This window comes from Trichomycterus rosablanca, chromosome 9 (genome assembly GCF_030014385.1).
Source record: "Trichomycterus rosablanca isolate fTriRos1 chromosome 9, fTriRos1.hap1, whole genome shotgun sequence".
NCBI classification, from domain to species: domain Eukaryota; kingdom Metazoa; phylum Chordata; class Actinopteri; order Siluriformes; family Trichomycteridae; genus Trichomycterus; species Trichomycterus rosablanca.
Window position 1 is genome coordinate 16314826 of NC_085996.1, and position 26088 is coordinate 16340913.

A 26088-nucleotide genomic window follows, 5' to 3' on the forward strand; every position below is an offset into this window, starting at 1 on the left:
AAATTAGAAGTGAATATGTGCATCAAAAGTAAATACTTGTTTCACCCTGCTGTCACTAACTGTAATTATATCAGTAAAACAAGGATAAAACATACTTAGCTTGGTAATGATTGGAAGCAGGCCACCATAATTGTTTAAGTACTTTGCTTTAAAGCCATCCAGCGATATAAGTATTAGTGGTGGTTTGGAAAAACTGTTAAAATAAATAGAAAATCTTAAAATATCAACTGCTTTAAATTATTGGGTGAAATCTGGATTAACAGTTGTATAAAATACCTTGCTGGACATTGTGGTGTCTTGATTTCCTCACACTCCTCTTCAAACCATGTTTTTTCTCCTGAACAAATGATTAATAGCACAAACTAATAACCATAACTACCATAAATTTTTAGTACAATATGTGAAAATATATATAAATAGATAAAAAATATATGTTAACATAATTAAAGAAGCTATTCAATTTAATGCACCCTCAAACTGTAATCCATACTTTTAGTCAATTCATTTTTTGCCTAATTCATTATGCTTTTTTAGTTATAAGTTTCAGCTCGCGTCTTGGCATTTCTGGCATCCATCTCATTAAGGAGGTCAGCTCATCATCTTACACTTAACAAGAGCAAGACTGAGCTAATATTTATTTCAAAGGTTATTTCTCTGTGCTTCTCTTGTCATCTCAATTAATCACACTCAAATCACACCATCTAAGAACGAAAACTCGGTGTCATTCTAGCTAGCTCATGTTCCTAAACTGACCTGATCATGTCTTTTCTCGTTTTACAACATAAATATTCTGGAATTCTTCTCTTTGGAAGCCACTCAGATTTTTGTCCAGTCGCTTGTCATTTTGATGCTGGACTACTGCAATTTTCTCCTGGCAGATCTTCTCATGTCTATGTGTGCCTGGTTCTTAGTCTACCCAAGGGTTACCACATCACCCCACGGCTGTGCTCTCTTTATACGATTTCTATAGCTGCCCACATGCAATTAAAAACAATGATGCTTGCCTACAAAGTCAAAAAACAGACACCAGTCTTGCAACCCTACTAAGAAAGCACTTCTTGTCATTCAGGAGAAGAGTGTCTGCTAAATGCTGTAAATGTTTGCAGGGAGAATATGAAACTGTAAAAGTGCAAAATGACCCAAAGAAATTGTGCCTAAATTAGTGGTAATTGCATGAGTGTAAACCAAATTAGGATCTAGCCCAATTAAAATAATGTCTTTACCTTTACATTTGGTGTAGTAGTTTGCACAGCAGTCACCTCTTTGAACACAATCTTCAGCACAAGAACATAGGCTGTTGGGTAACCTCTCCTCACCACAACGGAATTTGGAGCATGTCCAAAGCCTACCTTTGAACACACAGTTATAAATTCACAATGAGTTGTGAAAGTATACAGACCCCTTGACATTTTGCATACTTTAGTGTGTTGTGGATTTGATTGCGAATGAATATAATTGTAATTTGTACCCTGCAACCTACACTTAATCACTCATAATGATGAAGAGAAAACATGATAACAACATTTACTACTGGTAGTGACCTCTTTCAGTAGGATAATCTGCCCTGACAAACTTTTAAGCTGTTCAAAGGGATGTGCTGGACAAACAAGTGATTTCTTTAAACTCAACACAAAATGCCACTTTTGGTGACTACGTTTTAACCCTTAAGATCCTTAAGGGTCTTCTTTTAACAATTAATTACAAGCATTTTAGTACTTTAATAGCCAGACACCAGCTTTTGGTAGCATATTTGAGGAATCCTAAACATAAACAATGGCTTCTTGGATTTGCATCCCACCAAAGATTTTCTATGGGGTTTAAGTCAGACAACAGCAATAGCCACTCCATTATCTTCCAGAAGTTTTTCTGAAAGTAACAGCTGGGATTGGCCTAGAAAACACAACATTCTTTTTTTCTGAAAACATTTATAAGGTAGATTTGTCAGATCACATCAGAGTTTCCATTTTTAATCAGTCCATTACTGATGGACTTAAACCCAGAAAAACTGCGGGTGTTACTAAATGTTGATATATGGATTTCGCTTGGCATATCTGTAATGTGGCAAACCTCAACTGATTTGTTTTCCTAAGGAACTATGTCTTTCGATAATGCTTCTTTTATACCCAATCATGATAACATCACCTGTTCATATGTGCAAAGTTCCTTAACAGTTGTTAATCATTTCACATACTAATTCTTATGCTTACATTGCCCCTGCACCAACTTTTTTGGAATGTTTTGCCGGCTTTAAATTTGGAATATGTGTGTAGGTTAAGTTGAAAACGTAAACCCTTTTTAACCTTTTTTTTTTTTAAATGAACTATAAAAAAGACATTTTACAAAGTACTGCTTTTTGTTTTTGATTTACATTTCACCTCTTGTCCCAACTGTATTGGAATTGTGTTGTATATCAAAACCTGTAAAGAATCTAGTCAATGACGACCATAATACACATATTTTGGCAAAGAATACTAAGCTACTATAAAAATAATTTGTAAAATATGAAAAAATAGTTTGTTTTATCCAATTTCATTCATTTTGTAACTAAATGCTTAATCCAGATATTATACCTACAACAGATTCAACAAAAGTTTGGACAGAAGCATTTACCAGCGTGCTCCATCACATTTCTTTTGAGCAGAACAATTGCTAGTGAAAGTGGAAATTCCTGCTGTTCTTTCTTTAAGCAAGTTCGAAACCACAAAGTGCCTTCAGTGCCATACATTATAGGGCCAAATGTTTGTGGACACCTTACCATGATCTTGTTAAACATACCGTTTCAAAACCAAAAAAATTAATACAGAGCCCATCCCTGCCTTACAACCACCATTTTGGGAAGGCCTTTTTGATTTGTAAACAGATATGTTTGGTAATATGTTCCCATTTGGTCAAAAGAGCATTTATGAGGTTAGGCACTGATTTTGGGCTAAAAATCATTCCAAATGTGTTCAGTGGGGTTGAGGTGCAGGTCACTGAAGTCCTATTACATGTGATAAAGGACTAAAGGCTAATCTAGCACCTGAACCGGCTATTATATTGCGGTAGCATGCAGAACATGTCTTGTAGCTGTTGATGTCTCTTAAAAAAGGGGGTCATAGATTGCACCAAAAGGTGTAAATTTGTTCAAACTATGAAAGCTTTTAGAATGATTTTATACATTCTAACAGGTTAATTTAACAATGCAACAATACCAATTTTCACAGTACATTTGATAAATGTAGGTGAGCTTGAAACCAAAGAAAGATCTATTCTTCATTAATAAACATATAAAGGCAAACCCATTTAAGCTTAAACACAATTTACTAAATAAACTTTTAGTGCGTTTAAAAAGTAAAAGAGCCAGACTCTGTGGTCTGTGACTATGTTACATCATTGGACCAGGTGCTTAATGGAAAGTGGAACTTATGGCTCAAATGAGTAACACACCATAGATGTGAAAGCACTGTTTTCAAATATTTTTGTAAATCCCCCTTTTTAATTAAAATGAAATATGTCTGGGGAATGAAACCTCTTTGAAACCTCTTCAATCTTGTATTTTTGTAATGCAGCTGTGCCCAGTTCAAAGAAACCACAGTCCAATATAAGATAAAAACAAAAGAGTACAACAGACCTGCTTCTTGACAAAAATGGAGCATCCATGACAAAGAAAAAAGTAAAAAAAAAAAAAAAAAAAAAAAAAAAAAAAAAAAAGGAACTGGAAGTCCATCATGAGTTTAATTTCAGCAGTCTTCTTTGAATACTTTGAATAATATAGTGGTTTATAAACTTTAGGATGTCAAGACTGCATTGGCATTAAGTCTAATTTAGGCATGGTATTAGACCTGTATCCACTTCTGTTTGTGATACTCATGGACATGGTAGGGTCATGGTTGAAGAGTTTTAAAGTATGGAGGGCTGAAAATAACTACTGTAAGTATGTATGTTTCATACCACTAACACCGAACATGCAATTAACATGTACAGTTGCAATTAGAAAAATGTATCCCCCTCACCAAGGTGGGACAGTATGAAAATGCAAATACAGTGTTTCTTAGATTTACTTTGACTTTTATTTTATTGCAAACAGTATAAACCCAAGATAGTTCATGTTTTGTTTGGTCAACGTCAATTGATTTCTTAAGTGGTTTTGCATTGTCTTGTTAAAAATGCAAGGAAAATAACTTGCACAACCACTGCATTAATGCTGCCATCACAGAACTGTAAATTACCTTTGCCAAGAGCACTGACACATTCACATACCATGACAGACCCTGGCTTTTGGACTTGTTACTAATAACAATCTGGATGGTCCTATTTGTCTGATTGTTCCAACTTTTTTTGAATGCATACAGCATCGCTTTCTTCCAAAAAAGCTTTGAAATATTGTCTGACCACAATACGTTTTCACTGTGTGATGTAACTATAGTAGCTTTTGATAATTGACGATTGTTTATGCAGTGCCGTCTGATGGATCAGATTCCTTGTATCATTTTATGATAATATGCACCGTAGAGGGTGAAATATGCAAATCCCCTACAATCTTTCCTTAAATAACATTCCAATAAATTCTCAGGCATTTGTTAACAAACTGGAGATCATCTTCGCTCCTCAAAGACTCTAGTGGATACTGCTTTTATACCAAATCATGATTACAATTACCTGTTGACATCACCTGTTTGAAATCACATCATTAAGTTTTTTTTATCTCATTACTAGCCCTAAAACCCTAATTTTTTGGAATGTGTTAGGAGTCAGATATTAAGATATTAAGAAATGGAATGAAGTTGACCAGACAAATATCAATTACCTTGGTTTCATACTGTACACACTGACATAAATGTCAAAATAAATGTAAGGAACACTGCATTTTTGTTTTATTTGCATTTTCCATACTGTCCCAACTTTTTCTGATTTGGGGTTGTACTTCTAATTCCTGCTCTTAAAATTTTTACTTTAATTTACTTGCTTTCCTAATATTTGTATATTTTTATTTCTACCTTATATATGTAAGTTTATGTGCAATTATATGTCTATCTATTATGGTGATGTGTATAGAATAAAAATAAACAATTAAATAAAACTTTGCAAGATGTCTCAGTTAACCGAAAAAGTATATTTATTGATACATATAAGCAATTTTAAAAAGTTGACAGAATTTTGGCAAACTTTGCCTTTTTGTGCCAGGCAAACCGCTGATCCATATGGCCAAACAGTCCCAGCTTTGACTGATCTCTTCATAAAACTGTATCCCAAAATTCTGCAGGCATATTCAAATTCTTGTGCTTCTTGGTCAGAAACAAGCATAGTGGAGTGCTTGGTTGTTAAGTTATCTATTTATGGTTGCCACTGACACATTTGTCCAAGCCTTCATCAGATCATCCTGTCAGTCTTTTGTAGCGGTACAGGATTTTTATGTGTTCCTGAACCTCTACTCTAAGTGGTGTCTCTAGGTATGTTCAAGGTCTTGAAAATCTTCTTATACCTATTGCCCTTTTGGTGCAATTAAATGATATTTTCTCTCTCAGCTTTGGTGACAGGTTCATAGTATTCATCATTAGAGATGGGACGATCGGGGTTTTTGGCACCGATTGCGGTGACATGCAATTTTTAGCGCAAAATCAGCAGTAAATAATAAAGTAACCAAACAATTATTTTTTTCACCCACAGGACACATATCTTATTAGTCTAACTGACCACACACACACAGGTTTAATGTTATCCAGTTTAGTCTGAAAAAAACTTAAAAAGAGCCTCACAGTGAAAATAAACCGAAAGCAACAGCGTGTGTGTGTTTCTTTAAAAAAAACGCTTTGTTCACAGTGTCGCTTTAAATGATTCTGATTCAGGAGTCGAATGTGACGCGTAAGTTTCTCTCTCCGTTTTTACTGTTATTAATAAATGCTGTGGTTTTAAATAAACACCAGCTACTACAGAACATTGTGTGACTTTCTTACATTAAAAAGCTTAATTAAAAAGCTTAATTAAACCGCTATTACCACAGAGCGGTCACCGAGTCAGACTCGTTCCGTCTGTGGAGCTAAAAGTTCTGATTACCCTAAAAGTTTAGCAGATGATCCTGAACTAACGAATTTGGTAATGAATAAACTTTTGCCTCTGATTGGCTCTGTAACGTTTTCTGTTCTCATCTACATCACAAGTAAGAACCGCTTACGATTTACCAAAGTGAACCAGGAGTTTATATAACGTGCTGATAGAATCGACTCAGATGTGACCGGGTTGAATTATCTTTTTAAAGTAAATATTACAATCAGCAAAATTACATGGTATGTATGATGCACAACGTTAATGATGTTATTTTAGGTCATGAAGAGCTTTCACGATGGTTTCTGTACGATGGTTGATGAATGGTGATGTGATGGTTGGCGCGTCGTAGCTCAAAGTCTGGATCAATCCACTGAGCTGTTAACTTAACGTGATCTTTATATATCACACGATCGGATCGGCTACTTTTAGGAAATATCGCCGATCGCATATTTTGATTAAAAATCGGCCGATACCGATTCATAGCCGATCGATCGTCCCATCTCTATTCATCATGGTTGCAACGCACCTTGAACACTTAAATCTTTGGGTGGTGTTTGTACAATGCATCACAGCTGAAGCAAAGTAAGGGTGATTATTTCCAATGATTTACTCATATTGTAACCCAACAAGGCCATTTAGACTAGCAGTAGGTTTTGAGATCAGCAGTATTATGTATAGGTTTAAACAACTGTGACATGGCTAAATAACCTGTTACTCTAAAATAAATCATTCTCTTTTTTATTTGCTATATTATTTAACTGATAAAAACTTAACATAAAGCAAGAACTAGCTCTGCAGAAAAGTTTATACATTTTTATTGTAATATTTTTAATCAAAACTGTATTTCTTAAGAAACGTGTCATAAAATTATATCTTAAAGATTACCAAAATGTGTGACTTACTGGGTTCAACACACACTTCTGTATAGTCCAGACAGCAGTTTCCTTCATTTACACAGGCTGTGTCGCAGTAACAAGTTGCACTGATGCTTCTTTTTTCAGAAAGACATCTATTCCTACAGGTGCTCACTGTATGTAGTTATTTGATAAACTTTTAGTGAAATGCAAAATATACACATGAATATAAAATGCCTAAAGATTTAATAATTAAATATTAAATAACTGTAAAAGCTGACATTTTCAAAATGGTAAAAAAGTAAATAAATCACCTTTCAGATCACAGTGTAGTTTCAGAACAAATACAACTGCTATAATTACAGCCATTAGCAAGATTAAAATGACCTGTGGAAAAGAACAAAGAATTAGAGGTAATGGTAAAAACTAAGAATATACAAGACAAGCTGACTAGCCTGATGTCAACAGTGGAATAACTTTAATGATTACTATTATCATAAAGTTATTAATATTTTACTTTTTCCACTTTTATTTGTACATATTACATATGTGCCAGCAACAAGGGTCAGTTAAGTAGAGAAAATACTGTAATATGGCCTCTGCTAAACATAATACAGTCTTAATGTTGATGCAGGGAAGAACAGTGTTTATTGACAAGATTGTCAACATATTTTTACACCATGTGTTAATGTCCATCTCAAAAAATGCCAGGCATTTATTAGTGGCATATAATAGTCATAAACAACCTAGATGCATTTAAATTTTTGTTTAGAAATGTTGATCTTAAACTGTTTAATTATTTGCATACATAATGTTTGACAAAGTGGCAAGCTTTAATCCATCCTTGCTCGTAAAGAACTGAAACATACCTAGTTTTGTGTACATTTTTACATTCATTATCATTTTAGTGAGCTAATGCACCATTGGTTTATGAAAAACAAAACAAAAGATAAATGTTATCAGTTCAAATGTTTGAAGCTCACAGCAGGTCAAGTCAAATGTATGTGTTCAGATTATGGAGGTAAATATGTAGCAAAACTTTTGCACCTGCAAAAAAAAAAAAGTTGTAACTAAAAAAAAAAAAAAAATGTACCTGTAAAAAATAAATTTGTACTTTTATTTTTGATGTGAGAATAAAAACATAGCACCACAGTTTCAAATCTGCCCTCCACGAGCAACAAATATCTCAGTCAGCATGTTGCAAAACTGATTTGTACCTGTAGCTGCCAAGGGGCGGGGTGTAGGGGCCGAGGGAAAGGGGGAAATAGACATAATTACCAACCAATCAAAGGAGCTTGTTTTGGCTGCCTAATGCCAAATAATAACAAAGTCTCAGTGTAGCTGGATCATGGAATATCATAACCTTGCTAATTTCATCATAAACTTGCTTATTAGTGTTGCTTACCTTTATCATTTTTAGAATTTTTTACACGATATGTATTTTACTGTACCCGTACTGTAGTGAATGGAACAACCCCAAATCAGAAAAAGTTGGGACAGTATGGGAAATGCAAATAAAATAAAAATACAGCGTTCCTTACATTTACTTAGACTTTTATTTGATTGCAGACAGTTTGATCCCAAGATATTTCATGTTTTGTCTGCTCAACTTTGTCTGCTCATTTGTTAATATACCTCCATTCCTGCATTTCAGGCCTGCAACACATTCCAAAAAAGTTGGAACAGGGGCAGTTCAGGGCTAGTAATGAGGTGAAAAAACTAAATAATGATGTGATTCCAAACAGGTGATGTCAACAGGTGATTGTAATCATGGTTTGGTATAAAAGCTGAGTCTTTGATGAGCAAAGATGGCCAGATGATCTCCAGTTTGTCAACAAATGTGTGAGAAAATTATTGAAATGTTTAAAAACATTGTACCTCAAAGAAAGATTGGAAGGGATTTGCATATTTCTCCCTCTACAGTGCATATTATCATTAAACGAGTAAAGAAATTGGGAGGAATTTCAGTGCGTAAAGGTCAAGGGCCCAAGCTTAAGCTGAACACCTGTGATCTTCGTGGTAGACAGCTTTTGCAGACTTGGATCAACAAATAACAGTTTGTCTCACCAAACAAACATTACAATTGTTCAGGGTATGGTGTTCTCTGTGTTTTTTCATGGATGTGAAAATCAATGCCTTTTAACTTTTCTGACAATTAATTTTGAAAGTACCTTGGACAGCAAAGCTCAGATAACCATACTGAAGCTCTCTTAGTCTGGACACATTAAGAGAAGAACCAGTTCATTAAAAAAGACAGTTATGATTGGAAGAGTTGTAGGTAAAAGACGAAGAGGATCACCAGAAACCAGATGGATGGATACAATTAGAGGCACAATTAACATTAAGAAGCCTAAAGACCCAAATCAAACACAGAATACTCTGGAGAACACTATCCATATGGTTGCTATATGTCCATATGGAGTCAGAATAGACTTGATTATATTTAACAATAAAAGGTTTCCACACCTAGTCTATTTAGTCTGCATTATTTACAACCCCAAATCAAAAAAGGGACAGTAAGAAAAATGCAAATAAAATAAAAATGCTTAAAAATGTAAGTGTTTCTTACATTTAATTTGACTTTTATTTCATTGCAGACAGTATGAACCTGAGATATTTTATATTTTGTCTTGTCAACTTCGTTTTAATTGTTAATATACACTGATCAGCCATAACATTAAAACCACCTCCTTGTTTCTACACTCACTGTCCATTTTATCCGCTCCACTTACCATATAGAAGTACTTTGTAGTTCTACAATTACTGACTGTAGTCCATCTGTTTCTCTGCATGCTTTGTTAGCCCCCTTTCATGCTGTTCTTCATTTACATTTACATTTACATTTTCAGCATTTAGCAGACGCTTTTATCCAAAGCGACTTACATGATGAGCAATTGAGGGTTAAGGGCCTTGCTCAGGGACCCAACAGTGGCAACTTGGTGGTGGCGGGGCTTGAACCGGCAACCTTCTGCTTACTAGCCCAGTACCTTAACCACTGAGCTATCACTGGCCTTCAATGGTCAGGACTCTCCCAGGACCACTACAGAGTAGGTATTATTTAGGTGTTGGATGATTCCCAGCACTGCAGTGACACTGACATAGTGGTGGTGTGTTAGTGTGTGTTGTGCTGGTATGAGTGAATCAGACACAGCAGCGCTGCTGGAGTTTTTAAATACTGTGTCCACTCACTGCCTGGTTGGTCCACCTTGTAAATGTAAAGTCAGAGACAATCGCTCATCTATTGCTGCTGTTTGCAAGGCCCTTAACACTGTGTTCAGTCATAATTGTAAGTCGCTTTGGATAAAAAGCATCTGCTAAATGATGAAAATGTAAATGTTACTAAGGCATGGCTGCAGAAGACGAGGGTATGGGTACTGGACTGGCCTACCAGCAGTCCTGACCTGTCCCTAATAGAGAATGTGTGGAGAATTTTAAAACAAAAATGGTAAATGTGGTAAATGCTTTACTGTTCCAACTTCTTTGGAATGTGTTGTAGGCCTAAAATGCAAAATGATTGTACAGTATATTAACAAACAATTAACAAATTGTTTTTGGATAATAAAAATGTTTAATTAATTTATTTATTCACTTTATGTTAGAGCTCTGGGGTAGAGCTCTAATTTTTTCAAGTCTAAATTGAAAACCCTGGTCTTTTGCGGTCTGGGCAGTTTGGTGCTCTCATGTTTTATTGCTTTTGCTGGCCCGGTACAATATGTTGGCTCCTGATTGCGCCTGGTTTCGACCCGTAGGACTGGAACTGTTCATTCCAACTGTAGACAATAGCACAGAGCTTGGGGATTGTACTGTAGGTAGTAGAGATTTGTGGTGATCAGTGATGTTGGGTTGCTGTTATTCTGTTTCTCTCATCCAATCACTCAGGTTTGTTGACAGTGGGGCAGGTGGATGCTAATGTCCTGTAAAAGCCCTCATGGCTCTGTTACCTCATATGTCTCACTTTTAGTTATGCTCTAATAATTACGGGTGTCAGAGTCTCATGCTACTCTCTGCAAAATTGACATCTTACAATTTGTTATTTCACATAACATTTTAAGTACATCTCTTTTTTACCCCAAGGTGATTCTGATGGAAGCCTGGTTACCCACCTGAGTCTGAGGCTGTGTGTGTGTGTGTGTGTGTGTGTGTGTGTGTCTGCTCTGTGATGGACTGGCATCCTGTCCAGGGTGTTTCCTGCCTTTCGCCCAATAAATCAGACCCACCGTAGCGCTGACCATGAAAAAGCGGTGGTAAAGCAAACAATGAATTAATAAATGTATGTAAGTACATAGTATGTAGATAATGGTGCACTTAAAAGTATTATAAATTACTGGGGGTAGTAATACCCAAATAGGATAATGATGATGACCAAATAAGCAAAAAATACTGTTTTGAGATTAAAGGCTAACCAGTTTATTAGTAACAAGTAACAATTGATTACAAATGACTAATCACTGTCAGATAAAAAAAACACAATGCTTTCTACGCATGTGATTATGTGTGGTGAATCATGTAAAATGTCTACATGAATTAAATAATGTCAAAAATTGTGCACCTGCTGGATTTTATTGAGCTGCTGTGTTTTTAAAAAAGTCTACAAACATGTTGTTTATGTAGCCTACTATTTTCTCAAAGTCCACAACAGCTGGGAATCATGAAACCCAAATAATAAAAAAAAACTCAAGTACCACTTGCAGCTGGCACTTTTAGTGTTAGTAAATCACACTGCTGCCTTTAAATGAAAAAAACATTTGAACTGGCACCACCCTGTATTTTGCTGAAGTAAAATCAGCAAAATTGCATATATACACACGAAACAGACAAAACATGTCATGCTTATTAAAAAGATGTAATTATCTGTAGAACGTGGTTAGTAAATAAGCTTGTAAATTTTTTTGCAAACGTTACACATGAAATCCAATAGTTTTTTTTCAGATTTTATTCGTTTTTACTGAACAGTGGGTGTACCGAACACTGTTAAAATAGTTGCTTCAGTGGTAAAACACGCTAGCGCACCAGAGTTGATGTCTCAAACTCATGAGTTCAAATCTCAGCTTTGCTACCGACAGGCTGGGTGCCTATGTGCTAAACAATGGTCTAGGACACCAGCATAGCATTTGTTAGACATTAAATAGGAATTAACAACAACATTTTAGTTAGCAGGCTCTTTCTAAAATAATTTATCTTTAGCACTGAGCTGCAGTATGTAAATTGCTACCTATAAGGACAATGATTGGCTCCTACATGGGTGGGAACGCCAAAGGGCCATAACTGCTGCAATTCCAACCTTTGCTGGCACCTGCACAATACATGGTGGATAATGGAGAACGGTGTAGGACTCTTTTCATGCAGGTGAAAAGAAGTAGTCAGCTACTGCACACATGTCAGAGGGGAGGTGTGTTATTTACAACCCTCCTCGGTCAGGAGTGGAAGTCAGCAGCAGTAGAGGAAATGAAGTATGATCGGGTAATTGGATACAACCTGATTGGAAGGAAAACTGGGGAATATGCAAAAAATTAAAAATTAAAATACTTGCTTTAGCTGGCCTCACTCAATTAACAAGCGCAACTGTACCAAACACAGTTTTACTCATAAAACTGGTTAAAATTGTAACATTGTTGTGCCTTAACAAAAAGCTTTCACAATTATATGCCAAGATTTGTCATATACTATAGAGGTAGGTACTGGTATAACTTACTTGGGTATTGTAGTGTGAACTGAAAGGTGAATACACTGTATGGAAATGAGAGAAACCGGTTTTCTTCCAGGTTACCATTATAAGCAATAACTGGACGTCATTCATATACAGGTTAATACATGCTCTCCAAAATGAATAACTCTTTATGTAACAATGGCCTGGGACACCAGCATGAGCTGCATACCATCTATTTGTGGGGAAATTTGTTTGCATTAAAGAGAAATTAATAACAACATTTTAGTAAGTAGGCACATTCTAAAGTAATTTATCTTTAGCACAGAGATGCAGTATGTAAATTGCTGCCCTGAAATGTTTTACATAAGTACATACATAAATCTTAATTTAACATCTACTATAAAGACATCACTTTATTATAACCCCAGTACAATGTTAATATAATTGTCCAGTTAGCCAGTCATGTGTTAGCAGCATACAGATCAAATAAGAGCTTTAGTTAATGTTTACAGTATACCATTCTATATAACAGTGTGCTAAATTAGATTTCAACCAATGGTGAGTCTACTACTTTAAACACACTGTAGAGAGTATTGTGTGCAGACTGAGACACAGCCCTCCAGCTTGCCGAAAAAAGTGGTGCCTTCTTTGATCTTTGTCCAGCATAGTATTGTGGGTCTTGTATATTATACACATTTTTTATGCTGAGTTATTGTTTGCACCTTGTAATAAAGTCCTTATCCTTTAGGGATGAAATTACAAATAGTTTCTTGACAGTTTGTAAATAGCCGGCATATTCTGCTCTCTTCATTTGTTTTATTTACATTAAAACATTTTGCTTTTATTATTGGCAGTTTTTACATTATGCATTTGAAAATATTTACTGAAAATACTTATTATTTAAACAGCAGATTTGTCAATCAATAATGTTCATGTTTAAAATATCCAAGATGTTGCCGCAATGTTGCATCCACAGCCTAGACATTACTATGCTGTTTACAGAGGTTCTGACAGTGATGTAAAACTTCACTGTCATTGATCCAAAAGATATTGTGAAACCTCACTGTAGTGCAAGTGCTGCATAAACATTATGCACATTTAATTGCAAGTAGGATCAAATTAATAGTTATGTTACTAAATCCAAGCAAATACAGTTAAAACAGTTCTTATCTTTGATGTTCAGAGATATGAAGAAAAACCCAAGCACCACACATGACTGAACAAGTAAGGCTTTCATGACAGGGTTACTAAAAACAAAGCACGTTCTTTCCAAAAAGAATATGGCATCATGATTGTGATTTGCAAAATTGCACCAGAACAAACCATTGTTCTGAAACAATATCCTTTGGACCAATGTAACCAAGAGAAACTTGCTGTCATTGAGTGTGTTACATGCACACTAATAATCTGATTAGCATCAGGTTCTGGCAGTAATCAATTATTGCAATGGTGACTATGCCTATAAAGTATTTATGCCATGTACATGGATAATTAAATGCTATCGAATTTCTGTCTGTACATGTGACTGAAAAGAGGATTACATGGAAATACTTAACACTACATAAATAAACAAAGCCTAAAAAGCATTAGACTTGGCAGCTGAAAACACCTGTGGCCTGTAACTGTTTGACAGTCAGTGTTAATTTGGACATAACAAAACCACTGGGTCTAAATGAAACTGAGATTCCTCAAACTTCACATTAGACATGGTTGTCCAAAATTAGCTGACATGGGCTATGTGTCTGTCGACAGTTCTACTATAGAGGAACACTAAACAGAGGAACATGTAGCCATTGAAAAGCCCAAGGACCTCACTGATTAACTGTTGTAAGATGGCTGATCAATGTGCAAAGAAACAGGACAACTCTTCTAGGTTACTGGCCCAGCAGCGAGGGGTCACCCACCAATGGCCAAAACAGGCAATGGATGTTTGAGGGACATTGTGTGTAACAAATAAAAGCATATCTGGCCAATTCATCCTTAAGATCCACAGACAACCAATGGAACTCCATCAACCAGTCTGTGAAATACAATATGTTTAGATTTATATTGTTTTACTGCGGGAATCTGTTGCCAGAAAACTAGTGCTACCAGCTTCCGAGCGAAGCGTGTTTTTGTTTACTACAGTGCAGAAACACGTTTTTCGTATGAACATGGTTGTGGAGGTGGAGTAGCAACACATAGGTCTTTCTGTAAAAACAACTCATATAACTAACTTATTTGAGAAGTGCTAGTTGCTGACATAGCTAATTAATCTTCATTTAATGAAAAAATAAATATGTTTAAGCTGATTACTATTTACCACCCCCCAGGTGCTTATTTAGAATTTCCTCAAGAATTAGCAGATTTTCTTTCCAAATTAGTACCATCAACCGAAAAGGTTATTGTAGTAAACTTTAATATGTATTATAAAAATAAGCATGATCCACTACAAATCACATTTGACAGGACCCACTCACCACTGTAGACGAACTAACTATTAACTAACATATTAACTCATGGTGCTGACATAGAAAATCTGGTTATTTTACCACAAACTGACTTGATCTCAGATCGCTTTCTCCTTGCTGAAGTGAAGTGTCTTTATCTAATGACATACAGCTACCACATCACTTTCAATGTAAGTCCGCTATTATGTCTGCAACTGAAGCAGCATTCATAAACAGACTATTGGAATTAACAACTGTGTCACCATCAGAGCTAGAACAGGCAACTCAACATTTAAAGTCTGTATTACGCACAACTTTGAATAGTGTAGCACCAGTTAAAACTAAATTAATTAGGGAGAAAAAGCTTGTTCCATGACCACACACAGTGACCACACACACGCTCTAAAACAAGCAGCACGAACATTAGAGCGCATATGAAGGCTCACTATACTGGAAGTGTATAAGATAGGATGGAAAGAACTGAATATAAACATGCACCTATAAAAGCCAAATCTCTATATTATTCTTCCTTAATAGAGAATAATAAGAATAATCCTAGATTTCTATTTGAGACAGTATCCAAACTTGCTAGAAATTTCATACAAAATGATAATATACCATCCAACTATACCAGCAATGATTATTAAGCTTCCACCTGGCAATATTCAGCATCAATTCACTTGGAGCAGCAAGGGCTTTAAAAGTGACTTTAAAACTGAGCTAATTCCTTTAATTAAATCATCAAAGCCATCGTCATGTATACTTGACCCTGTTCCAACTTGTTTACTTAAAAATGTGCTCCCTGCCATTGTAGAGCCCCTGCTTACTTCAATAATGCATCCCTTAGCCTTGTATATGTACCCAAATTGTTCAAATGTGATATCATTAAAACCCTGTTAAAAATCTAATGTTGATCCACATGTTCTAATTACAGGCCAATTTCAAACCTTTATTTTGTCTCCAAGATTCTAGGAAAAGCAGTTTCCCAACAATTATGTTCATATATGACAGTATTCATGAAACATTTTAATCAGGAATTAGACCCAATAGTAGTGAAACTACATTAATTAAGGTAGTTAATGTCCTCTGATAATGAATGCACCTCTTTTCTTGTTCTATTACATCTATTAGATCTAGCGCTGCATTTGATACTGTAGATCATAATATTTTACTTGATGGGCTAGAACATGCAGTAGGCGTTAAATTCTACTTGAGCCCAGTTGAATCTGATTGCACTAATGGCTGCACAGAATGGTGCTACTAATTGTTAAGTGAATTTTAGGATGTGCTGGAGAGCATTTGTGAAGCTCTGTAGAACTCTGATTAGGTAACTTCATCCAGCTGTACCTGTGTATTTGTTAGCCTTATATATTGTTTACTATTTTGGGGCAATCACTTCTCCAGTTGCCTATGTGCAGATGCAGAAATTAGATAAGAAGAAATCACCCAAATTCATAACTTTAATGTACACCCAAATGCATAACATAAATAATTACTTTAAAAAATGATCGCAAATGCTCAGGACTAAGGAATTAAAAATCTGAATAATCATATGAATATGTATTAATGCAGATGAAAATTTCAATAAAAAAGTAAAGACCTGTGGAGACAAAGGTGGGGGGGGGGGTGCAAGGATTTAACACAGAGAAGGGAATTATGGGTAAATACAGGGGTTGGACAAAATAACTGAAACACCTGGTTTTAGACCACAATAATTTATTAATATGGTGTAGGGCCTCTTTTTGCGGCCAATACAGCGTCAATTCGTCTTGGAAATGACATATACAAGTCCTGCACAGTGGTCAGAGGGATTTTAAGCCATTCTTCTTGCAGGATAGTGGCCAGGTCACTACGTGATGCTGGTGGAGGAAAACGTTTCCTGACTTGCTTCTCCAAAACACCCCAAAGTGGCTCAATAATATTTAGATCTGGTGACTGTGCAGGCCATGGGAGATGTTCAACTTCACTTTCATGTTCATCAAACCAATCTTTCACCAGTCTTGCTGTGTGTATTGGTGCATTGTCATCCTGATACACGGCACCGCCATTGGATGCACATGGTCCTCCAGAATGGTTCGGTAGTCCTTGGCAGTGACGCACCCATCTAGCACAAGTATTGGGCCAAGGGAATGCCATGATATGGCAGCCCAAACCATCACTGATCCACCCCCATGCTTCACTCTGGGCATGCAACAGTCTGGGTGGTACGCTTCTTTGGGGCTTCTCCACACCGTAACTCTCCCGGATGTGGGGAAAACAGTAAAGGTGGACTCATCAGAGAACAATACATGTTTCACATTGTCCACAGCCCAAGATTTGCGCTCCTTGCACCATTGAAACCGACGTTTGACATTGGCACGAGTGACCAAAGGTTTGGCTATAGCAGCCCGGCCGTGTATATTGACCCTGTGGAGCTCCCGACGGACAGTTCTGGTGGAAACAGGAGAGTCGAGGTGCACATTTAATTCTGCCGTGATTTGGGCAGCCGTGGTTTTATGTTTTTTGGATACAATCCGGGTTAGCACCTGAACATCCCTTTCAGACAGCTTCCTCTTGCGTCCACAGTTAATCCTGTTGGATGTGGTTTGTCCTTCTTGGTGGTATGCTGACATTACCCTGGATACCGTGGCTCTTGATACATCACAAAGACTTGCTGTCTTGGTCACAGATGCGCCAGCAAGACGTGCACCAACAATTTGTCCTCTTTTGAACTCTGGTATGTCACCCATAATGTTGTGTGCATTGCAATATTTTGAGCAAAACTGTGCTCTTACCCTGCTAATTGAACCTTCACACTCTGCTCTTACTGGTGCAATGTGCAATTAATGAAGATTGGCCACCAGACTGGTCCAATTTAGCCATGAAACCTCCCACACTAAAATGACAGGTGTTTCAGTTATTTTGTCAAACCCCTGTATATAGACAGCCAATTATGCTGTGGTATAAGTTTTGTAAATCATGTCAACAATGTTTTTGGTAGTGGAATTTTTGCATCACTTGGCGGCAGGCACTGAGACTGCCATCCTTATTTCCCGACCAAACATCATGGCATTACATTAGGAAACAGATTTATGATTTTAGAAGAATGAGAGGACCGTCCTTGGTCCTTTACTACAGCGGTTTCGCCTGCTGCACACAGTTGGACCATACTGCCGCACCATACCTGGGAGGTCAAAAGAAGCAGGATGTATGATCCTACACAGTGCCCATCACCAACCCAAATCACCGTACTTATTTTGGACACAGTGTACACAGAGCCTCAACTGTTACAATGTTACTTGCCACTGTTGCCCTTAGCTTGCTCATCAGGGTTTTTTTGGTCCTGGAATTATGCAAAGCTGTACTGAGACAATGTCAACTGTAAAAAGTGATATGCAAATAAATTAGACTTTACTTTTGGATACCCCCTGGTATTCGAAGTTGGGAGTGCATAAGGTAAGGCTGTATGGCAGGTAGCTAGTGAAGGACTGACTGGGATGGTTGGTGACATCAGCAGATATTGCAAAACATCTGACAAGATTAAGGTTATTGCATGCCATGTAGATGGTAAATAGCTAGCTTCTGTAGTTAAAGATGGGTATCAATGGGGGATGTGAAGAGTAGATGTTAAAATCCTGTTGTAGAACTGCTTGGTCTCTGACACAGTAGCACAACAAAAGGAAATGTTGGGTAAATATATAGGCAGTTAATTAAGTTATGTACTTAGTAAAAGATTAAAATAATCCATTGAAAGAAGTGCTCTATCTACATGACATTAAAATAATCAGATTATTAACAGAAACTGACCTTAATCAAAATCCTTTTACCGCTTGCACTTTAAAAAAGTTTCTAGCTATTTTATGGTTTTCTGCTACTTTTTACTACTTTTACTGTCTGCATTTTAAATTTTATTATTATCTGTCTTTTAATTATTCTCTGTCTATTAATTACAAATATCTGCAATTTTGCTGTCCTTTGTAAAGCACTTTGTGTTTAAAAAGTGCTATATAAATAAAGCTTATTGTTATTAAAATATTTGTGTTGATAAAGTTTATTATTATTACATTATTAGTGTTCAAGTAAATGTAGTAAATGATCCAAGCACACCAGCAAATCAACATTTAAATAGTTTAAAAATAAAAGAAAAGGTGTTGGAATAGCCAAGTCAAATGAAAACATCAACAAACTGAAGAATTGTTGTAATGAAATCATGTGACTGATAAACACCTACAGAAAACTTCTACTTAGCTATTGATGATAAAGGTGGTTCTACATGTTACTACATATTAAACTCTGTTGCTTTTTTTGTTACCTGAGGTTTTTTTGTTTGTTTACAGGCTGGTGAGAACTACACAACTGAAGAGAATTGAACTTTCTTTCCCCATTACTGTACAGTTGCAATCAAAATTATTTAACCCCCATTGCAAATTAGGTTTATTAACAGCATATTCGAACTTTCAGCTGTTTGCAATAAACCAATCAAACAAAAACAATTCAATTAACTTAACACAACTAATATAAGAAGCTTTTTTCTCTTTCTATTTTCCCTGACAAGTAAAAAAAAAAACAAATATAGCAACCTTAACATTATGAGAAAGAATTTCAAAGATATTCCTTTGCAATACTGTATCATTTGGCTGCCAACTTGTGTGTAATGATGACACTCAATTGAACCCCAGAACATGCTAGTGTGAATGCATGGAAAAATAATTTTCTTTCAACAATATGATACAGACTGACCAACACTATTAAGCCAAATCAGCATTGAAAATTGACTTTACTTTTAATATCCTTCTACGATGCTGGAGCTTTTTAAAACGGAATGTTTTCTTTTAAATAGAAGTGTTATTTAACTGCTATTAAATTGTTTGGCGGATAACCGCCCAACCTGGCAACACTGGAACGCGCAGAGCCCGGTGGGCCTTTACTCGTAGCGCGCCACAATTACTACTAAGTACAGTAGTAGTATTAGTACTAAGTAATAGTAGTACTACATCTGTGTTGGTAGTGGACATTAATGTTGAGAGTATTCCTGCACTGTTTGGTGGAGGTGCGCTGTTGAATTGTGTCCCTGTGTAAACCTGCGTGCAGAAATACTTCCGCAAAAAAGTTGCTGGCAAAGCGGTGGTTGGGATTTGGGTTGCCAAAGATTAATTTATGGTGGACTTGGAGTTTTTGGAACGAGCTCCTCCATTCCGCCATACTCGTTACTGTACCCAAATGACCCACGTAACGAACGTACGCCATTTGCGTAGATGTGTGACGTCATTACGTAAAGTACGCAGAATATCGCTTTTATTACGATATGGTACTTTTTGTATCGTTTGAAAAATTATACCGGTATTATCGTGAACGATACGATATAGCACACCCCTAATTCAAATTGTTATATTTTTTCACTTTAGAAATTGAGGATTTTAGTTTTAGATTTTAGTTTTTCCTCTCTAGTGCATAAAACCAAAACATATTAGGATTCTGGTGAAATCTTTATTTCACTTTTAACTAGATTTTTATGACTTCCAGGGGTACGTTTCCCAAAAGCAGTGTTGGAACGATGCAGTTGTGATGCAAGTGTTTCCGGAAACCATAGTTCGAACTACTGTGGTAACTACGTTGGTAAGTTGCATAGTTCAAAACATCGTTATGCGACACAGGTGTTTCTCAAAACCATAGTTCCAACGAACATTCGCAACTACTGTGGTTAAGTTGTGTAGTTCCAACTACACCTGTAGGTGTGGTTAGAAGCGTAGTTCCTGGTGACTATTTAATCGATGATGTAGGATGCAGTTAAAGGACGGTAGTCATAATGCCATGAAAGCAGAAAGTTTACATTAATCTTGTTGTACAAACATTTAAAATGTCAAATATTTAATCATGTGAATGAATGAAATTAAGGGTTATTGGATAAATTAATGAATTAATTAATATATGAATGAAACGATTGTAAAAAAAAAAAAAGTGAACATAATGATATGTAAAATTACAAAATGAATAGTGGAGGAATAAATAAAGGTTTAAATAAAGGGTGTGTGAGAGGGTGGGTTGGGGTTATAGGCCAAACATCTCTCTATTAATTGGTGACGTGTTTCTTGGCCTGCATGCATTGCTCCACATTGCTTAATTATTACATGACTCAACCAAAGGTAAAATAACTAAACAAAGCATGAAAAAGGGCAACATCAAATTTACCCTTTACATTTATGGTTTATGTGGAAATGTGTTTATTTCTAGGCATATGAAAAAGTGTTAAAGCGGTGAAAAGTGTTATTGACTACAAACAAATCAGAAGAGACAACATAGAAAGATTTATAGTTGTTTAACCCCTTAATGGTCTGGTCAACCATTTGGCTGATCTTACTTTGAGTCTAAATACTTGGGTGAAAATAAGCTCTATTTAAATAATCTTGTTTGGGCCATATCTACTTCTTGTTTTGCATGTGTTAAACTAAAAAATATTGGGTAGATTGTTTTAAGAAACCTATATGTGAAATTACAGCCTGCAGCTGAAAAATTATCCTTGAAAGTTGCATAATTTTTGTGATCACTTCAGCTGTTTGGTAGAGGCTCATTACTCCTTTACTCTAATCCCTTTTCTCTGTGACAGAAAAAAGGACTCAGTGCAAAGTGCTTTTTATTATGGACAATCATAATCACATACTGCACACAACTTTTCTGAAACAGAGAAGGAACTTAATTCTGAATGTAACAGAATTGTGGCACATTTATGTGTATAAATCTGTGTATGTGGGTGTGCACGTGTGTGTGCACATTTGTGTGTGCACATGTATGCACAAACAGGCACATACACACCTCTTTGCACATCCTTTTTTTATTTTTGCACTGTACACTTTATAATTTATACTTTTCATTTGATTCATTTGTAGGATTTGATAGTGTGTACTATTACTTTTGATCTGTATAACTTGCTACTGAGGCCTATCTATCTATCTATCTATCTATCTATCTATCTATCTATCAAAAATACCATGTGCACTAGTAAAAACATATTGTTTGTTGTTGGTATATTGAAATGGCATTTTTTTCTTGGTAGCGAGGGTTAATAAATCAATTGTTCATCAATGAGAGATTTCATTGCCATTATGAAAAAGATATTAATAAATGAGACTCCTTTTATGAGATTCGAACCCCCACTCCAACCGAGTTACACCGTTCTTAAAGCGGCGCGTTTTCAGCCGTTTATCCTCTTGAGCCACTAGGGACTGATACAGCAATGGTAATGTAAATGTATTGAAATAGCTAGTTCTTCTGTTTTTTTTTTTGTTTGTTTGTTTTTTTGTCCTTTAAGAAGAAGTTTTGTATCTAATTAGAATTACTTTACTTATAATAATTAAAATATATTACTATTTATTATTTTTACGCCTCTATTAATGTTTTTATTGTTGGTGGTGGCAGCGATATGAATAGATTAAATAATAGTGACGTTATTTCGGGCACAGCTCTCATGTCTTGGCCTAATATTTTCCCGCTGTGGAAATCAGAGCGAACACGTCTGGAAACATTGTAGTTCAGACTAAGGTGGTTCAAACCAATGTGGTTCGAACTACTGTGGTACCAACATGGTACAACAGTTTCGGGAAACGGTCGTACTTCGGATCTTTGTTAGTTTAACAATGCATCGTACTATGGTAGTTCAATGCTAGCCTCCGTAGTTGTTCGGGAAACGCACCCCAGGATGAGTTGTTGTGTTTATGGAGGAATTTTGTTCCTCTATAATGCATAAAAATCAAAACATATTAGGATTCTGGTGAAATCTTTAATGCCACTCACCACTAGTAGTGCTTATGACTTTTGGTCCTTTACACAAATACAGTCAATAAGTGACAAATACCACCATATGGAAACACGAATATTTTGATGAACTTTTTTTGAAACCACAACACATTTTAAGACTGTACTCTGCAAAGTAGAAGTCATATGTCAAAATGTCCGGAAATGCTGCTTAGTTTTTAGAAATGTGCTCTAAAAGTTGAACAATGTATATTTTTATTTGCCCATAGCATGGTTAAGTTACAAATCTTTAAAGGCTAAAAGAAATATGTACGTAGAGCAACATATGCTGTCTTCTACTTTCCAAGGACATAAATGCAATATTCAACAAGGCAAAGCTTTACATCGACAGCTTAAATGGACCATTTATCTGAAAATAACCACTAATGTAATAGCCACACTGGCACTTTGTCACACCAGTTAACTTTAATGAAAACTAGGACAAAAACAAATTAGATGTTTTGTAAAAATTAACATGTATAATCATTATAATACTACTACTAATAATAATAATAATAATATTAGCAGAGGAAGAGCTGGGGAAAGACATTAAATTAACTGTTTGTATGCAGTAAATTGTATGGTTTTAATGAGCTTAACCTGGTAAGAATAGATTTTACAATTAGGCAGTGAAAATGTGAAGCAGGAATAGTAAAAACAGCAACATTATATCACTATTTACAAAAAACATTCATAAAAAATTTAAAATAATGTGCATGTTTTTGCAGTAAAGACTAGTATTAAATTAATTATATACAGTACTATTGCTTTTTTTGCTTGTGGTGTAATTATCTTACCAGAGGCATTAAAAAGTTTGAACATGCTACTTAACCATAGAACACAGGTTGTTCCACATCAGCTAAAAAGTATTTCAACACTTTTGTTTTTGTTATTCATTACATATTTTAAATTTTCACATAGATTACTTTTTACTTCAAAATACATAAAAGTATTTTGTCACATAAAAAATGTTAATATAAAACTGATTGAAGTTTCATATGTTGAGAAGATTTTACTCAACAACTACCAATCATGTTGAAGGAGTGTAGTTCTTAGGAACGACAGCTTTTAAAAAGCCTCAGAGCCATTAGACAATTGGTTTCAGACTGCACAACAGAAAAGTTTGAGGAATTAGTTTGAGGAAATAGCCCCTGTGCAGATGTGCTAAACAAGATTTCTTGGCATGCTCTTAGAGGGAAACAAAAGTAATTATATACCCCTAGAAGTACCAGTGCACACAGAATGGTTTTTAGATTTTTTACGGGATGTTTTCAGGGATGGTACAGCCCAACTTATAGCAAGCCCACATATGCAAAACAGCCTGCTAAACACTAAGGCCTTTACACTGCAAAATCCATTGTTATATAAATGAAATAGGATGCTATAATAGGAGACCCAGTATGACTCCTCTACCGACACAGAGACACACAAATTCCAGCCTGAAGTTGACAAAGCCACAATTTTCCTGGGATAAAATGTAATTAATATTAATAATAAAATAGATTAAAATTGAGCTTTTTGGTATAGCAAATCATTGTAACATTTACAAAATTAGGCCTTCAAAGAAAAGAAGTCCTTACAATCAAACATGGTGGAGGTTCACAGATGTTTTGGTGCATCATGAAATCCGAAGACAGCTGAAGAATGTTCAAGAATAATCTAGGGCACAATGTGAAAAAGCTGTATCTGTCAGAGGTAATGGGTCTTTCAGCAGGAGAATGACCCAAAGCATACATCAAGAAGCACCCAGAAATTGAAGCGCTGAAGAGTTCTAAAGTGACAATGAGCCCATATGCTGTGAAGATTGGCGACAGGGCTCTGTCATATATCTGAACGATATCAGATTTGACTTTTTTCTCAGTTTTTGTATTGTTCTAAATCTTTATTTTCTACATTGATCAGTTAAATAAAAAAATCTAAAGAATTAAATCACAGACTCTTCTTTTTATGTCCCAACATTTCTGGAAATAGGGATTGTATTTCATAGTTCAACAGTTTTTAACAGTTGACATTAACGAATACTAATTATAAGTTGTGGTATATGCATGGTTTTCACTTTTTGTGCATATCATCCCATTATAAACCCGTTATGATTTCTGTTAAAGTTATGTCCTTAGTTTGGTTAAAGTCATTATTGAAATAAATAAGATATAAGCACAGTTTCATATATCTCCGAGTAAACGCTGTATATCAGCACGCTCACTGAGAAACTTTGACCGCTTTCATATCACCACAGACTAGTGTAGTTTTGCGGTTCATTTTAGTACTGAAAAATAGGAGTTTGAGTACATCACGTATTGGGTATTCTTTTAAATAAAGGACAACTTACCCCAGCAATGATTTTAATTTTAGTTGCTTTGTTGTTCGCCTGCCCGGTATAGTTCTGTTGATGCCCTAGCAGACTTGCTGCATGCCCGGCAGAACACCCTTCTGACTCAGCGACTTCCATATCGTTTACTGTTGAGTAATTCTTTTGCAATGAGTTTGACTGTTAATACTTTTTATACTTTTATAATAAATACTTTTATACTCTAAACTACAGTCAGTACCACCTCCTTCTCTTAACGACGCATCGGAAGTAAGCTATATCCACTCTGTTACATAGCGCCGTACAGTATCCCTGTTAGACTGAATTCTGTGAGGGCAGACGGCGCTGTTTCGCAGTGTCTGCGTCTGGTATAGCTTATGGTGGGCGTTTTGTTTGGACTTGCTCTTGGCAAATCAAAGGTTTGCTTTTTAAAGCCCACTTCTGGTGTTCAAACTGAATTAAATACCCGTATTGACAAAATAAGTTTTTAATCTGCTGTCATTTGATCAGAAAGGTGTCTCTGTGTAGGAGATGGGATTGGTATGCTAACTGTACTATATTGTACTACATTATTTTTTGGGAATAAACAAAAATTCTTCAAACAGTGTTGTAAGTTTATTTACTAATCATTTTATCCCTGTTGTAGTGGGTATTGCACTACTTGGAACACTGGATACAAGGTGTAAACACTGGAACACTGGTTGCATGGTAAATGTACCAATCTATTGCCAAGCAGAATACATTCAAGAGTTGGGGGGATTTTTTGAGGGTTGAAAGCTTATGCAGTAAATTCCATGCAAACACAGAGAGAACAAAAGAAGACTGTACCAAGGTTTTCAGGACCCATGTTGTTCCGCAGCACTCACTTTTTCAGTAGTGCCACTGTGAAACCTTGAGGGAAAAAAATGAAATTACTAAAATGCATTTTTAATTTTTAATGGCATTATGTGTGATATGAAGTATTTTCACAAATGGTTCGTGTAATCATTTAACACTGTGGTGCATTGTAGAACAGAACAAGAGGGAGCTGTTAAGCAAACTGAAATTAAAACTCAGCAC

The 26088-nt window shown here is 35.8% G+C and overlaps 1 protein-coding gene across 2 annotated transcripts in view; it reads right to left on the minus strand.

The window, feature by feature from the left end:
- enpp1 (ectonucleotide pyrophosphatase/phosphodiesterase 1) overlaps positions 1–25336 on the minus strand; it is a 66811-nt gene extending 41475 nt beyond the window's left edge. For both annotated transcript variants that reach the window (XR_010013705.1, XM_063001965.1), the window contains exons 1-6: positions 25051–25336; positions 7193–7265; positions 6927–7052; positions 1224–1349; positions 277–337; positions 96–193 (exon numbers count right to left, since the gene is read on the minus strand). Coding sequence is in view for 1 of the 2 variants with exons in the window: in XM_063001965.1 (XP_062858035.1) it covers positions 96–193; positions 277–337; positions 1224–1349; positions 6927–7052; positions 7193–7265; positions 25051–25170 (604 nt within the window). In the remaining variant the exon portion in view is untranslated. The remainder of the gene's footprint in view (positions 1–95; positions 194–276; positions 338–1223; positions 1350–6926; positions 7053–7192; positions 7266–25050) is intronic.
- Between the last annotated feature and the right edge of the window lie 752 nt (positions 25337–26088).